Source organism: Cucumis melo, chromosome 12 (genome assembly GCF_025177605.1).
Source record: "Cucumis melo cultivar AY chromosome 12, USDA_Cmelo_AY_1.0, whole genome shotgun sequence".
NCBI lineage: Eukaryota > Viridiplantae > Streptophyta > Magnoliopsida > Cucurbitales > Cucurbitaceae > Cucumis > Cucumis melo.
The window spans coordinates 21,791,891-21,809,351 of NC_066868.1; the positions used below are offsets into that span (position 1 = coordinate 21,791,891).

Here is a 17,461-nt window from a genome sequence, read left to right on the forward strand (position 1 = left end):
TATTATTATGGTAGAAATTCCAAGAAAAAGTTGACATCTTGACATGAAAAATCTCGAATAGAGGCATGAATTAAGTTCTCTTTCAATTATCATTATTTTTCTTCCTCCTTTGTACAGTTACTGTGTGAAATAAAAGGTAGAAAAACCCAAAGTAAATACCATAAGAAAAATTATTGATGTCATATTTTATGAAGGATCTAATAATTATTTCACTTCAACACATATATATAGTCTCAAACAGTGAGATTCAAATACTTTATACAAAAAAACTAGACAACCAAAAATAAATTTGAAAACATTAGTTTAATAAAAATGGAGTTGTATTTTATGTTTTTAGATATGTTTTTTTTTAATTTAGAAATTTAGTTCTAATTCTAAAAAATATTTAAATGTGTTTTGATACTATATCTTAGAGATATTCTATTGAAATTATTTACAAAATATAGTAAAAAAAAAAACTTCAATATGCTACGAAGAATTTGATCTATTTTGTTATATGTTGTAAATAATTTCTTTTTTTTTTCTTTTTTTGCTATATTTGAAAATGTCTCATATAATTATTCTCTAAGATTAAGTTGACAACAATTTATTATTAATTTATTTATAATATAATTTAGGTTAAATTATAAAAAATGTCCCAAAACTTTGTGATTTGTGTAAAAAGTATCCATAAACTTTCAAACAATTTTAAAATGTCCTTAAACATTAAAAAACGGTTCGAAAATACTCTTACCGTTAGTTTTGGATGAAAACCGTTAAAGTTTTGTTTCAAAAATAGTACTAAACTATTAAAAAGTTTCATAAATATCCTTAAAAATAAAAATAAAAAATACTCTCGTTAATCCAAGTTTTGCACCAAATTTCTTAGCACTAAAAAGAAAAACCAAAATTTTTAATCAAAATCTTAGTTTTAAATTTTCATCAACACGTCGATATTTCTGTCAATATTTTCATATTTTCATGAGTTTATACTAACAGAGGTGGTGAATCAATATTTCCATCACATCTTAAAAAACATTCAAGTTTGCAAATTTGGAATTAATAAACTTTTTATTTAATAATTTAAATTTACTTTTTGATTTTTTATAATTTTTTCAAAATTATCGATCAACAAAATCCCACAAAGTTCCAAAATAAAAATTTGTCCTTAAAACATGCTAAAACAATAATTAATCAAACAAAAAATCTCACACTGATAGATTTATCGAACTATTACTGTGTTTATAGTCAAATATATTTTTTATTTAGCAATCAACAATATGTTTATTACGGCAATAACTATAGAGATTGGTTATGTTCGTGATCTATCGGTGTGTATTAATAGTTAAATAAAATTGAAATTATGAATTTAACTTAAAGTTTAGGTTTTTATTTTAGTTGGTGAGAAAATTAGACTGAAATTTGAATGAATGAGAGTATTTTTAAATTCTTTTTAAATTGAAAGATATTTATGAATTTTTTAATAATTTATTGATATTTTTTAAATAAAGTTTTTACGATTTTCATCTAAAATTAAGGGAAATAATATTGTTTTGTACACCCTACAAAGTTCAAGAACACATTTTTTAGTTGAACCTATAATTTATGTTTAAAATATTGGTTAACGTGACATCCTAAGATTAAAGTAATTCTTAATTTAGTTATCTTAACTTTACGTTGAGTTGATATTGAGTGTTATTTTTATGAAATTAATTAAGTGTATGTATGTGTTCAATTAATAAGGTGTGGTTTTGATGGAAATAGTAGTGGTTGTGTGCAGGGGTGGTGAAAAGAAAAGATAATTATTGGAAAATAATTAATGAGGAGGGAAGGGTTGATATGGTGAGGAGATAAGAAATTAAAAGAAGGTCAGAAAGAGTGGATTAAATATGTATAAATGTGTATATATTTAACTGTTTGGGATAAGGAAGAGGGAAAAGTTAATGGAAAAATAATAATAATAAAGGTATTAATATTATTAGTAGTATTTTATAATTAGGGTTTCTTCTAAGTTGTGCTAATTAAAAAAAAAAAAAAAAGAAGAAAACTGAAAAACCCTTCTTCTTCCCTAATGGAAACCCTAGCCGCCGCTGCCGCCACCTCCGTGTGTCTTTGTCCGACGAACCCAACTATCTTAATTATAATATGGTATTCTCACAACATGTGCTTGCTCAAGATGATACATCTTTTGGATTCATCATTTTTGATCAATCTCATTGTATTTTATTGGATCGAATATAATACTCATCTGTCTCTTATACTATATTTGATAGTACGAAATTCTATATAAAAGCATTCTTATAAGGAATATGTTCTTATTGTGAGATTCTCAACATACCTCCTCAAGATAATGTCTCTTTTGAGAGTTCATCAATCTTTTATTAAATCTCAATTTCATTTTATTAGATCTAAATAAACGTTTGGATTTTGTGGGTTTTGATATTATATTTAATAATATGAGATTCCATCTCAAAATCAATTTAGCAATGAGAGGAGCAGTAATCCCTTTGATCTTTACAACGTATGATTCTTAGCAATATATATGTTTGAAACTTTAACATGGGTTAGGAATATTGTGTCATTCGATTTTCTTGGTAGGGGGATTGAACCTCTAATTTCTTAAATCAAACGTCATACCACTAAGTTAAGCTCACTTTATCTTTAAATTTAAATAATTATAAGAGATTACAACCTAGGTAACAAAATGAAAAAGTTTATGAAGTTGACTATCTTTTTTAATATTCCAGCTTTGCTCTTCCCTTTTATCTTTTTTCTTCTCCTCGTGCAAATTTTTTTCCATCTTCTTTCTTCTCTTCCTTTTCTTGTTTTTTTTTCCAAACTGTTATTTGATTTCAAAATTGTGTACCAAAGAAAAGATCTATTTTTTTTTTCAAACTGTTATTTGGTTGTTCAAGATCATGTAGTAAATATAAAAGATATTGGAAAAACTTCGTTTGGATTTGGGTAGCAACTTCTAAATGATTGTGTACAAAAAAAAATAGTCAAATTTAAACGTCTACCAAATAATCTTTAAAAAAAATCATTTAGACGATCAAGTACCCAAATCTAAAGGATCGTGTAGCAAAAGAATCTTGGAAACAAATCGTTTAGCGAAATCTAAGCGATTGTGTAGTCAAATTTAAAAGATCGTGTATAGAAGATTCTTACAAAATTTGAACGATTGTGTAACCAAATTAAATGATCGTGTACAGAATCTTGTAAAAAGATCATTTAGATTTAACTATCGTAGACCAAACAATAGTCCAATTTAAAACAAATATATTACGCGTGTTCTTGACGACATGGTTTGATAGAACATTTTTGTATTTTTCACTATGGGCCTCCTGTACTTTCTTCGTTTTTTAAATGGTTACTTTAGAAATATTTTGACGCTTTATATTTTGTTTAAGATGGATTGATTATAACCTTTTCATTTTGTCTGTAATTCAAATATGGAAGCATTTCTAAAACTATCAAATTTAGAGATGTGTCCAAAGTTTCTCTTATATAAACAAACTTCAATAGGGTGGATTAAGTCGTTGCTAAAAACATTCAAACGGTATAAAAGCTTCAAATTTTCCCAATATTTATACAGAATCATAAAGTAAATTGAACAGCTCCAAAATGTTGTTATTTTCACGATGAACAAAATTCATCAATTTCAATATAAAAAATGATAAACTAACTGGAAGTGTCTTGAGATCTCCCTAGCTAATTATATAATCTCAAGACCAAGTGCATATATGAATTTTGATTATTTAAATGTTTGTAAGTAAAAAGGAAATGTGTATAAACTGTTAGGGAAGTGAATCCATACGAACCTTAAATCATATCTATAGATACAATTGGAGTTTGATTTGACGCATCAAGATTCCATAAAATTTAAAGATATGCAGTAGAAATATTTGAAAAATAATAGATGATGATTTTAAAACTTGAGGGCTTATTCCTATCCTTTCAAACCTTTTTGTGAGTGTCTAATACTTCTTTTGCAGGCGATTTTATCCAATTTTCAGAGCAAGCTCTCCTAAATTTTATTTTGGTTTAAATCATCACCTACTCTTGGTATCTTATTTTATTTTGGATCCTAATCTTTTAAAATTTCATTAACTCTCTAATGAAAATGACGAGGTAAATAAAATAATCTTGAAAATCTAAGATTTTAATTATTAACTAAAAGTTAGATGATAAATTGATATTTAATTATATCAGATAACTCAAAAAGTTACTATCTTCAAGATTTTGATCATCATCGTTATAGTGTATTGTCATTCTAGATATTACTTTTCAACTAATACGTTAGATGTAATTCATCCACGTATAAATTTTTAGTGCCTCAAGTTTCATATTTTTTTTTCTTTGGGTGGGGTGGGGTTGTGATTCATTTTGTGAATACTGATCTGCAATTTTGTAGAGTTTATTTTATACATATGTTGTACTTATTTTATTTTTCTAATTTATTTTACCTTGTTATGAATATTAATATTAATATGTAGTCTTATTTTAAAATATTTTTTTATTCTATTCAATGTTGTCCTTTTGATTTGTTTCAAGATTTCAATTTGGAAAGAATAAATTAATAGAGGGTTGGGGAGTCTGGAGAGGGAAGAGGTGAGATGTGAGAGATTTAAGTTTTAGAGGAAAAAGAACAAAATTAGTTTTAAATTTTGATTTATCTAATTTAAGTATGTTGATGATATGTTTCTATGTTGGAATAAAAGAGTCCTTATAGAATAAATCTGCAAGATTTTTTTGGTTATATAAATTTAATGAATATGAAGAAGAATCTAATCATCCAAAGTTACATCATCATTTCCTTAAAGTTAGCAAAATTTTCAATGCAACCACAAACTAAATTTGAAGTTCGAAAATCCAAAATAAAAATTTTAAGAACCAAAAATTTTATTTTTAAGTGTGTTTACAATATTAATCAAAGGTTTTAAAAATATTTATAGCAAATGACAATGAATTTCATAATCAATTAATTGGAATTTGTTATTATCATGTCACATCTTCGGGTTTGGTAGGATATAATTAATTAACTTGTTGCATGAGGCACAATCATTTTCTAGGTTAAGTTACAAAAATTCACCTCTTCCATTAAATGTAAATATAATAAAATGAAATAAACACAAATTAAACACCAAATAAATGCTACGAATTAGGTTGGCAGATTTGTAAACTATTTTTAACAAATCAAAAATTTCGTCGGTGGGTACTTTCTGTATTTTTTTTCTACGTTAAATTACAAAATTTAGTCAAATCTTCAATTAAATATAAGTATAATAATAAACATACTAAACATAAATGAAAGGTAAGTAGATATGTATAATACTTTCGATAAACTTAAGGGGAATTAAATTAAATTTATTTTACTGCATGTAATTTTATTTTTTTTAAGAAAAAACTCTCCTACCAACTCCTTCTCTATATAATACCATGCATTTTAGCAGAATGAACATCACAAACCATACAAAATCAAATTATATCCCTTTATAAATTTTTGTGATCCAATTTTGAAATGGGAAGCATCAACGATGAAATCGCTGACATCGACTTTAATGTCGTCAACCCATTAGATCCAGAAGAATTCAGAAGTCAAGCACATAAAGTTGTGGATTACATAGCTGATTATTACAAAAAGATTGAACAATTCCCAGTTGTTAGCCAAGTTGTTCCTGGCTATCTCCGGAAAACCATACCCCAAAACTCTGCTCCAAATTCTCCCGAATCTTTAGAATCTATTCTTCAAGATGTCAGCCGATATGTCGTTCCGGGTATTACTCATTGGCAAAGCCCTAACTTTTTTGCTTATTTTCCTGCTAGTAATAGCACTGCAGGTCTTCTTGGAGAAATGCTAGGCACTGCCTTCAATGTCGTCGGTTTTAACTGGCTTTCGTCCCCCGCGGTCACCGAGCTTGAAATGTTGGTGCTTGATTGGTTTGGTGAGATGCTCAATCTGCCTAAAGCCTTTTTGTTTTCCGGTGGTGGCGGCGGTGGTGGCGTTATTCAAGGGACTACTTGTGAAGCGATTTTATGTACATTGGTGGCTGCAAGGGACATGAAACTTAAAGAGATTGGAAGAGAGAAGATGAGTAAGCTTGTTGTTTATGGTTCTGATCAAACTCATATGTCCTTACAAAAGGCCGTGCAGGTTGCAGGTTGGTGAATCCCACTTATATATAAACATGAAATTTTTATATATTTTTTATTTTCTGAAATGTATCATTATACCATTAGACTCAAATTTAAAGATAAAAGAATAGTTTTTGTAATTGAAAGAAGATATATAGGCAAATACTGAAAAGGTATATTATTTTCTTGTTGCCATCTTTCTCAAAACTCAAAAGAGAGAAAAAAAAGGTTGTCTTTATTTGATCAAAAATCAAAGTATATATTAAATGCATATACGTGTTTTATCACGAAAACGACCCTAAATGCTGTTTAAATTCTATTTCCATACTCAACTTTGAATTATTGTTCTACTTTTTTTTTTTCAAAATTTTGAAAGGGTTCGTTTAGTTCTTTTAACTTCTAAAAGTTATTTATTTTGGTACTTAACTACTACTTAGATCTTGTTATATGCTTAATAAAATACTTAGGTAAGTTATATTTTTAAATGAATTCCGAGATTGAACCAAAATTGATAATATAAAGATCAAATTCATCATTTCAGAAATACAGAAACTAATATCAATTGAAAATAAATGTAATTTTTTTATTCAAAAAAAAAGTTAGCGTTTGAACTAACAATAATTCTATTTATATATATATATATATATATATATATATATATATATATATATATATATATATATATATAATTCAATGCTGTGCATAGTTAGTAGAGTTTTTCCAAATGAACTTAAATGTTGTGCATTTATTTCAAAAACATCCAGTTATTTATCAAGTCTGGTAAAAGATAGATCAATGAATTTTAACCACATATGGAAAAAGATATAGTATTGGTTGGAATCTATTATATATATATGGTTAGATATTGAAATATCTATAATAAGTCATTCATATTTTTATCATAGGCTTTTCTGAGGAAAATTTTCGAGTCATTAAGACAACAAAATCAGAGTCATTTGGATTGTCTCCAGCCTCTCTAAAAATGGCAATTCAATCCGACATCCAAAAAGGCTTTATCCCACTGTACCTTTGTGCAACTATCGGAACGACTTCAACGAACGCCGTCGACCCACTTGACTCGCTTTGCGATATAGCACAACAAAACGGAATTTGGGTTCATGTGGACGCTGCATATGCAGGAAGCGCTTGCATTTGTCCGGAGTTTCGGCACTTCATGAATGGCGTCGAGAAGGCAAATTCGTTCAGCTTGAATGCGCATAAATGGTTCTTCTCGGCGCCAGATTGTTGTTGCTTGTGGCTGAAGGATCCGTCAGGGTTGAGAAACTCTCTCTCAGTGAACCCTACGTATTTGAAAAATAGGGCAACTGATTCGGGTGAAGTGGTGGACTACAAAGACTGGCAGATTACGCTGAGTAGAAGGTTTCGAGCAATGAAGTTATGGGTTGTGATGAAAAGCTATGGAGTGGCAAATTTGAGGAAGTTTTTGAGAAGCCATGTGAAAATGGCGAAGATTTTTGAGGGGCTTGTGGAGAGGGATGAGAGGTTTGAGGTTGCGGTTCCAAGGAATTTCGGGATGGTTTGTTTTCGATTGTCCCTCGATGAAGTCCAGAAGTCGAATATGTTTAGCTTGAAATTTTTGGAGGGAATTAACAAGACGGGAAGAGTTTACATGACACATGCAGTCGTTGATGGAATGTATTTGATTCGATTTGCCGCCGGCGGGACGATGACGGAGGAACGACATGTCATCATGGCATGGAAGCTCGTGCAAGAAGTAGCCGAAAAGATCTTGAAGGGGGTTTAAGGTTGTTTTGGTTGGTTATAAGTACGAAGGAAACCATTGAATAAAAGAAAGTTAAGAAATTGGTAATAAAAAAGTTCTTTTTCTTCAGCAGAGAAGTGATGAAGATTGGAAACTATATGGCCCTAAAGAAAAAAAATGGTGTTTTAAATTGTTGAATTATATGCACGTTCGCATTTTTATTCTCTTATTTGTTTGGAATTGAATTTGTGGGTGATGAGCTTAAATGTTATGTATTTTTTTTTTTAAAGCACTTACATCTCATGTATTCTAAATCTCACAGGATGATAAAATAATAATATACTATATTTAATAGTTATGATGTTTTCATTTTATTTTATCCAATGTTGAAATTGTTATTACCATCGGTCTTATTGCCTAAATATGTTTTTTAAACTCTCTAACATTTATTCAATTTATCGGTTGTTGTCTTAAAGGTTGTTTTGTGATTTTGAAAGTCTACGGATAAGAATGACGTTCTAATTGTTTTAACCCATTAATATTAGTAAACTATCTTTCCTGAGCATACTACCTTCAAATGTAGATGTTGTATCACCGAACTTGATTACCAATCTCCGTGTGTTTTATTGTTTTGTTTTTCTTTATTTTTATTGTAGTTATTAATCATGTTAGATAGGATATTTCGTGTGACATCTTACACTCCACAAGAGAACCATCATTATATAATTTCGTACCCATAATTTCAGAAATTAATTTAAACTGACTATGTAAAAAAAAAAAATGGAGCATCCACACTAAAGCTAGCCGCCCTAGCTTGTTGAGGAAGTCTAAAGCCCAAGTTCTCAACTATGATCCAGTGTCTCCTTCCAAAGTATGAAGAAAATATTGGAACTTTAGACCTCACTTCTAAAACAAATTTATATATCTTTTTTTTTTTTTTCTTTTTACATTTAAGGTTGAATACAGTAGTCTTCTCCTTTATTAAAGGGATCAAATATATGCTTCAATTCTATTGTGGAAATGATAGAATGATTGGTTTGGTTTTCCATTAGAATTAAAACCATACGAAAACAGCAAAAGGATTAAGCATATGAGAATTATATATATCTTTGTATAGAAACTACTCATCTGCTTCTGGGTCTTCTCTACGAGGTTTTCTTCACTACGACTTCTGTAAGAATATAATCTGTCTCGATGAAAGCCTCCTTTGTACGTAGGGGTAATCAATCAGTTAGGCACGTCGTTTTTGTACAAAAACTGAGGTCTAAAACTAACTTAATCCTAACAGAAACCAACAACCAACTGTTGAATAACTGAACCGATCAACCAAACCGCGAGTCGGTTTCAGTCGGTCGGTTTTCTGCCAGTTTTTCCTTTTTTTTTTTTTTTTTTTTTTTTTGCCATCAATGGCCCATTGGACCTGGCAGAAAACCAGGCCCTTAATGGCCCATTCAGTTCATAAGGACCCTCGAATATTTATATTATATTTATTTATATAATATAATATTAAATAATATTTATCTTATATATATATAGATATATTATATTTTATATATACACACACGAGGTTTTGTTCGGATCGGTCGGTTTCAGGTAACAAGGCGGTCAGTTCTTCGAACCCTTTTAATTAAGCCAACAACCTATCATATTTTTAATAAAACCAACCATCAAATATTTGTTCGGTCAATTTTAATTGTTTTGATCGATATTTTCGGTGTCCATGCTCACCCCTATTCCTTTCATAAATTCAAAAAAATTGGGAGGAAGAAAAATGAAAGAACTTTTCTTTGTATTTCTTGGAGGAAAGTTAGAGAGTTTTCTACAAATTTTTTTGAAGAATTTAATACCTCTCTTTCTAATTATTAGTAGCCTAATTATCTTTTAATAAATCTATATTTGTCCTTATTGGTTTTTATAATTGGAGGATAACTTTTCAATTCTTTCTCTTCTTCTTTTCGGTTTATTCACTTTTTTTTTCGAGTTATTCATGTGCTTTTTTAGATATTTTTTCTCTTGAACATTTTTCCTCATCTTTAACAATATTCTTCCTCATCTTCGACAATATTCTTCCTCTTGAATAGTCTTTCTCTTCTTCGACAATATCAAGATCGTTTATATTCCTCTGTCAAGATTGTTGCAGTAAGTTTTTTTTTTGTAAGAATTATTATAAATATCGTTTTTGTCTGGATTGTTTAGACAATTATAAAATTTCGTTAAGAATTCTATATTTCGTAATGAAGATCATTTTTGTTTGTGGTAAGAATTATAAATTTCGTTTTCGTTTCAAATGTTTAGAAGATCTAAATATTACTGTAAAAATTCTGTATTTTCATTATGAAGACCGATAGTTTGAAGTTTTTTACGATCATTTATATTGAACTATATCTAATATCTATCAAATGTATCATGTGTGTATCAAGTGTATCAAATTTATGTAAGGAGGATATTTTGACATTTTAAATTCTGTATGTGGGTTGAGCATTGCTTTTGCCATTTTTGCAAACAATAAAATTATGTGTTATGGACTTAATTATTATAAATTATTTATCATAAACTTTATTTTATTTTATTTTATCAATATTAAATTTAATTAAAAAATTACTTATTTAAATATTTTATTTATAAACTAATAAATTATTATATATAAATAAAGAATATTGCTCCTTTCATGTATAGTAAAATGAAAAACCTCTATTCTTTTTTTTTTTTTTCTCATTTTGCTAAGAAACAAAAATGGGATACAGATAAATATATAAATTATTTTGAATGACAATGCAAATTAGTTTAATAAAATTTAATATTTGCTAAAAAACATGAAAAGAAAGTGTATGATATAATATGATAAATAATTATGTAAAAAAATAGTAATATTATATATATTTTTTAAAACAATAAAAGAAATGGTTTCGTAAAAAAGAAAAGGAAATGAAAGTAATTTATACAATGGGTTTCACCTCAAATAAGCATTCCAAACTCCAACGACAACATTTCAATGAAGATAAAAACAAAACTATACTATTTTCTTAAAAAAGTTTAAAACTGATGTAAAATTGAGGAATGGAACGGTCTCCAAAAGGCCACTATTAAGAAGATATAATAATGATAGTAATGATAATATAATTAGAAAATTGAAAAATATATAAAGAAAAAGAGAAATAAAATATGGAAATAAAATAAAATAGAAAGGAAGAGGAGAATTATGGATTTTAGACCAATGTTCGTTGATTTTTCTTTACAAATTAATTGTATTCTTAGATCCATTATAATTTGACAAGTAGGATGTGAGGTTATCTATACACTGAGGGTGTATGGATAACTTGACACATTGACAAATAAGGTGACCTTATTTAAACATTAAGAGCTTATTTCATATGGTTCTTTTTTCTTGTTTCCTGTTTGTGTTTCTCATTTTTTAAGAAAAAAATTGTTTGATAACCATTCCCATTTCTTGTTCCCAAAATTTAAAAAACGTTTCTAAATATTGGATAAAATTAGAGAAACAATTCTTTCCCATTTCATTTGATTCCATTTTTTATATATTTCAAATTTTTAGTTGGTTCATTGGTAAGAGACATGTCTACTTTCACTTTTGACCTAAAGGTCTTGGTTCAAATTCCAAAGTTTGACGATTTTTTTTATTTATTTCTTTTTTATATTTCTTAATTTGTTTTCTCTTTTCTTATTTTATTAATATTTTTTTGTATTTATATGTTTAATATTTGGTTAATTTTCATAAATATAACAAAACACCAAAATATTTACGATATGTATAACAAAATAAAAAACCCCATGAAACCAGTCAATTTTTTTAGATATTCCAGGTTCGCCTTTGCTGTTTTTGAATTTCGCGCGACTCCGATTTCTTCCTTCTTCCTTTCCATCTCTTTCACAGCGGCAATCACCGGTGGTGTCTCCTCTTCATCTTCTGCAAATTTTTTTATATTCTTTTGAAATCATGATCATTATATTATTCTACAATTATTATTATTATTCTTTTTCACTACAAGTAATAAGAGATATCCCGATGCCTATTTCGGGGTCAGGATAAAGGACGTCGTAAGAAGATTCTTTTTGTGACGTAGTAGAGGAGGTATCGGCATTGGTGTGCTATATCGACGTCGACGTGATGACATCAAGAGAGCATAAGCCTTCCACGGCGCCGTGCATGAAGACGTCAAGGAAACATTTTATTTAAATATTAATATAAATTTTCGTGACACATGCATGTACACGTTGTCATTGTTCCGGCCGACGTGGAAGAGCATGACGTCGGGGGAAGTTGAAAATATTATTAAAAATGATATAAATCACGACGCGTATAGGCATGGCGTCGGTAGTTGGTCCATCTACGACGATGTTGCGTTGACCACGTCGACAAAGGTTGAACTATTAAATAATCATGACAACCTTTCCGTGATGCCAAAGATGAGCACATCGTGATAGATCAACCTTTTTCCGACGTAGAGGTTAGTAACATCATGAGAAACTGTGAGGTTTTGACTAATTCTAAAAATGTTTTCATGACGTCATAAGTGACTGCGTCGGCCTTACATGAAGAAAAAATGATGCAGCCTCTTATGGCGTTGCTATTGGAGGGGTTTTCTCACGATGTTTTTGGGATGCGTCAGAAGAACCCCTGTTATTATAGTTTTGTGTTCACAGAACACAGACGAAAGAAAAGAGAAAGACGATAGAGAGATCGAGTTTGAGTCGTTTGCCATCGACCGTCGGCACCGTCCATTTAGTCCTTGCCCGCCACCGCCACCGTCCTCCTATCGTCGTCCACTTAGTTCGTCGTTTCTACCTATAAAAATGTTGTATTTGTTTTTTTTTTCATTTCTAAAAAATATATGTTAATATATTGTATATTTGTATAATTTGTAGATTGTGTATGTATAGGTAAATTGGTAGATCCAGAAAATATATTAATAAGGGGCTAAAAGGAAAATATGGAAAGTAAAATACATCAATAAGATTTGAACCTAGGTTGGAGAGGGACTAATAGACGAAGTAACTAGAGGTGTAAGAATAACCTGAATAACCCGATAACCCGGACTACCCAACCCATATAATATGGGTTGGGTTGGGTTAGTTTAAAATGTGGGTTGGGTTAGGTTGAAAATTTTGGTTTTTCTCGGGTTGGGTTGGGTCTCGGGTTGGGGGTTGAAAAATTCGGGTCAACCCAACCCAACCCGAATTAATAATTTATATATATATATATATATTTATTTATATTTATATTATAGATATTTTATTATTTATTTAATATTTATGGATAATGTTTAAAATGTTGAACTTTTATGGATATTTGAAACTTTGAATTTATAGATGTTTGAAACTTTGGATATGAGTGTTTATCGACATCGTACAACAATTTTAAACCGTACAAACATCAAGAATGAAAAAATAATAATACAACCCGACAACCCAACTCAATCCAACCCTTTGGGTTGGGAATATAATATGGGTTATTCGGGTTGTCAACTCAACCAACCTGAAAAATATGGGTTGGGTTGAAAATGTCCCTCAACCCAACCCAACCCAACCCGTTTACACCCCTAGAAGTAACCATTAAGCTAACTATAGATATTAAAAAATAATTAGTTTTCTTTATATATATTATATAAAGACGATAAAGTTGAGAGGGGCTCGAACCCCCTAGGCCTATACTAAATCTGTCGGTGGTAGGTTGTATATTGTATGTATGTTTATTATTAAATTTGTTGCATTAATAAGTAAATGTTTTTGGAATTTAAATTAAATTGTATGTATAGATTGTATATTGAATTTGTTAGAGTTTTTGAATTAAAATGTATATTGAATTGTTTCAAAATCAAATTATATATATATGTGAATGGAATTTTGAAATTTGTACTATGTTAGAGTTTAAATTATTGGAATTGCGATAATAATTATTGAAATTGTGATTGCGATTGTTATAGAGAGATTTTATTGTATTAAAATTTTTAAATTGATGAAATTGATGAATTTGAAAATTTTTATTGATTTGTTGTGGCTATCCAGCAGTTATGGTAGTCTGTAGTTAATTATTTGTGAACATAGTTTGTTTATTAGAAGTAAGGTAGCATTTATTTAGTTAGAATTATGGTAGCCCTTAGTGCATGTTAATTTGTTCGCAGTGTTAGGTAGTTTCTAAAGCTTGTTGGTTGGAAGCGTTAGATTTTTTAGTTTAAACTTAGATATAGTGAAAGTTGGGATATTGGGTACTTTTAAGGTGTGGCTTATCCATGGAGTAAAGTTAGCATTTGAGAGGAGATAAGACTAAGTACAAGTATTTATGTTCTAGGTCTTTGACGATTGACAAGGGTTGGATAAAACTTATGAATAAGTTATCGGTTGAGTATGATAGGTAGTTTTCCAATTTTTAGAAGTTGCGAAGTATCACGTCGATGAGTACAGATAGATAAGTTGTTCATACAAGAGATGTATGAACTAGAATTGGGACTCATTAGTGGGTGTGGAGAGACATTTATAACGATTGGAATATGTCATTCTTACATAGATTAGGTGTATCATGGAGAGTCAGTGAACCTGTATAAAGGTATAGAAAGACATCATGGAGCATTTCCTGATTGGTTTATAGATCAGGTATGTGGAGTATATAAATCCATTTGGAACTTTCCTAGACTTATTTTAGACTTATATTCATTAACAAAACAATTTTAGGTCACCGAAACGCGTGAGAGGGATAACCTTTCTCATCGAAACGCCAAGGAGGTTAACGAGCTAAAACCTCATCTTCAGGAAGTAGAAAAAGAAAGTTACAGAAAGCACGAAAAAATGCTCGACAAATGGAAGAAATGAAGAAGATGATTGAAGAACTCACTCGGGTAGGAAGAGGACCTTGATTTCATTAGGGTATGTAATTTTCAACTTTTATGTTCTTTAATTTCTTATTGGTGATATATATTTAAACTTAATTTCGGTATCATTGTAGGTTCGAAGGGATGGAGGAACTGTATTCGCACCGCTTATATTATGTTTTAGTTTTTTATTTTTATTTTTCCTTATTCATGTACTTTCCGAACTACAAACGTGTATTTTTTGTATATTTGAATTAATTTTAATATAAATTCGATTTGATATTTTATTAAATTTTACTTTAATTGTTTTTAGAATTTGAATGAATTTAAAAGAAATTTGATCCCAATAGCAAAAAGAAAATTAAATAATAAAAAATTATAGAAAGTTTTTCCCGATGCAGCGTCGGTCCAAGGTATGACGACGCCATATCAATCGTTTATTTAAGCTGGCGTTCACGATGACATCAACAATACCATATTGTTGACGTGTTGATCGGACGTCGGCAATACCCTATTGTCAACACTTTGAGCAAACGTCAACATTACCCCATTGTCGACGTGTTGCCATGTCGGCGAAGCATGCATCGGACAAAAGCCTTTGTTGACGTTGCTCATTTGTGCGTCGACTTTTTCTATCACGATGTCACGCGCACTCACGACACAAGTCGTGACGTTTGCTTTTGCATCAGTATAGCCTTTCCTGATTCATTTTTTGATTTCTGACGACACAAGTATGCGTCGACAGAACTCATACTTCTTGTAGTGTTTCATTATACTTCTATTGTTATTATCTTTATTTTCAATCACTCATCAATCTTGTATTATTTTTTTTTAATGTGTAATGGACAGAGATTGACTACATGACACTACAAGAAAATGGAGCATTCCCGACGCCGAAAATCACGTCGGCATAAAGAACGTCGGGAATAAGGGCTTTCCCGACGCCCTCAACAACGCGTCGGGAGCTGCGTCGGGAAAACCATCTTTCCCGACGCACCACGAAGGCGTCGGCAAGAATACGTCGGAAAAAACCCCTTTTCCCGACGTCGTGAACAGTGCGTCGGGAGAGGCATCGGGAATAGGGGTTTTTCCCGACGCCGCGTGAAACGTCGGGAAAAGGGGTTTAATGAGCGTCGGGAATTCCCCTTTTCCCGATGCATTTTGAGGGATTTCCCGACTCCACGTCACTGCGTCGGGAAATCCCCTTTAAATTCGTTTCAGTTCTGTATTCACAGAACCGAAACCGAGAGGAGGAGAAAAAGAAAGGAGAAGAAGAAGAAGTCGCCGCCGTGCATAATCCTTTTGTTCCGCCGCCGTCCGTCGCCGACCGCCCTCGCCGTTGTTCCTCGTCGCCGTCTGCCACTTTAGGTAAGTGAAATATGTAAATTTATTTAGTTTAAGTTTATGTTTTAGGTTTTTTTTGATAAAAATTAGTTTAGGATTTTTTTTTATGAAAATTAGTTTAGGTGTGTGCTAGATCATGCTGACTAAAAAATACTATGATCGGATTAACTCTGTTTTACATTGTTCAAATAAAAAATGTGAGTAGGGTCTGCAGTTTCTCTTCTTTATTCTGTTGCAATTGCTATAAAATTGGCTTGATTTTCTATTTCGTTGTTGATGATTTTATTGTTTGCATGGATGTTGTTTCTGGTTGAGATTTATGTGGTTAATGTTGCAGAAATAGGAAAGGAAGATGAAGTATCGGGAAATATTGGTTCTGGTTCTATGTTTGCTTGGGTTTGTTCTTGGAGCAGTGAGCAATTTCTTCTTTCTTTCTTTTCTTTTCATTGTCGATTATAGTTTCTGCAAGTTTTACTTCTTTTGGATTAAGTTTGTTGCAAAATTTAAGGTTCCTGTTATTTCCTTGCATTATTTTAAATATTTGCCTTGATTTTTGGCTATGATTCAGTATGGATTGTTGGAAAGGCAGTGAATAATTTCTTAAAGAAAATGGGAATATCATTACATTTTCACCCATAGGTAAAGTGTTTGGCTCTAATGGAAGTGGAATTCAATTGGGTAAAGTTAAAAGTGTTTGATAGAGGGTGAGATTTACTTATGCAAACTGATTTTAATGGTTTAAGTAGGAGAATTCAGTTTGGTGAAAGAAAATGTTTGAATGGTGTTGTAGGTGTTTGATACAGTAGTCGGGGAAATTGCAATTATTACGAACTGAACCAAGTTCCACAACAGGGCTGATCATAGTTGCGCCAGTTGAAGATTCAAAATCCACGTGTTGGGTGTTCTTGATATTGCTTGTAGAATGATTGAAGTCATATCAAACTGAAAGCTAAGCGATTGTGTAGAAAGTCAGACGATCGTTGAAGGTTTGAGAAGGCGTTTAAGATTTCTTATTTAAGTTTTGTATTAGGATCTTGTTTCATGTACCGTTGTAGAATATATAAACATAATATAAGATTCCATTTTGTGTATACAAATGTAAAAGACAAATATTATAGTTTCTAAAATAATATTAATTTTATTGATTTATTGGGGTAAAAAAATATTTATCTACATGGACTCAATGTCGGTTTATAAAAAATGGACAATAATGAAACATTTTAATAAAAATAAAATTAAAAAAATGGGCCCAGAACAAGGCAAAGATGTCGTTTTTAAACTGACATTAAAGAGATCTTTAATGTCGGTTTAGAAACAACATTAAAAGCATCTTTAGTGTCGATATAAAAATATTTCCCGACGTTCATTACGTCGGGAAAAAAACGTCGGAAAATAGGTTTTCCCGACGCATCTCCCGGCGTCGGGAAAGCCTTTCCCAACGCCGATTTGGTACGGC

General features: G+C 30.5%; 1 protein-coding gene across 1 annotated transcript; it reads left to right on the forward strand.

The window, feature by feature from the left end:
• The first annotated feature begins 5,450 nt into the window (after positions 1 to 5,450).
• LOC103487999 (tyrosine/DOPA decarboxylase 2-like) lies at positions 5,451 to 8,195 on the forward strand. Its single transcript, XM_008446534.3, has 2 exons — positions 5,451 to 6,140; positions 7,020 to 8,195. Exons 1-2 carry the CDS (start codon positions 5,501 to 5,503, stop codon positions 7,877 to 7,879), a joined length of 1,500 nt encoding a protein of 499 aa, XP_008444756.2. The 5' UTR covers positions 5,451 to 5,500; the 3' UTR covers positions 7,880 to 8,195.
• Positions 8,196 to 17,461: the final 9,266 nt, after the last annotated feature.

Bases quoted from the DNA above. Each gene is read 5' to 3' on its own strand.
- LOC103487999 (XM_008446534.3), top strand. From the start codon at position 5,501: ATGGGAAGCATCAACGATGAAATCGCTGACATCGACTTTAATGTCGTC. The intron at 6,141-7,019 runs GTTGGTGAATCC...TTTTTATCATAG, and splicing joins AAAGGCCGTGCAGGTTGCAG to GCTTTTCTGAGGAAAATTTT.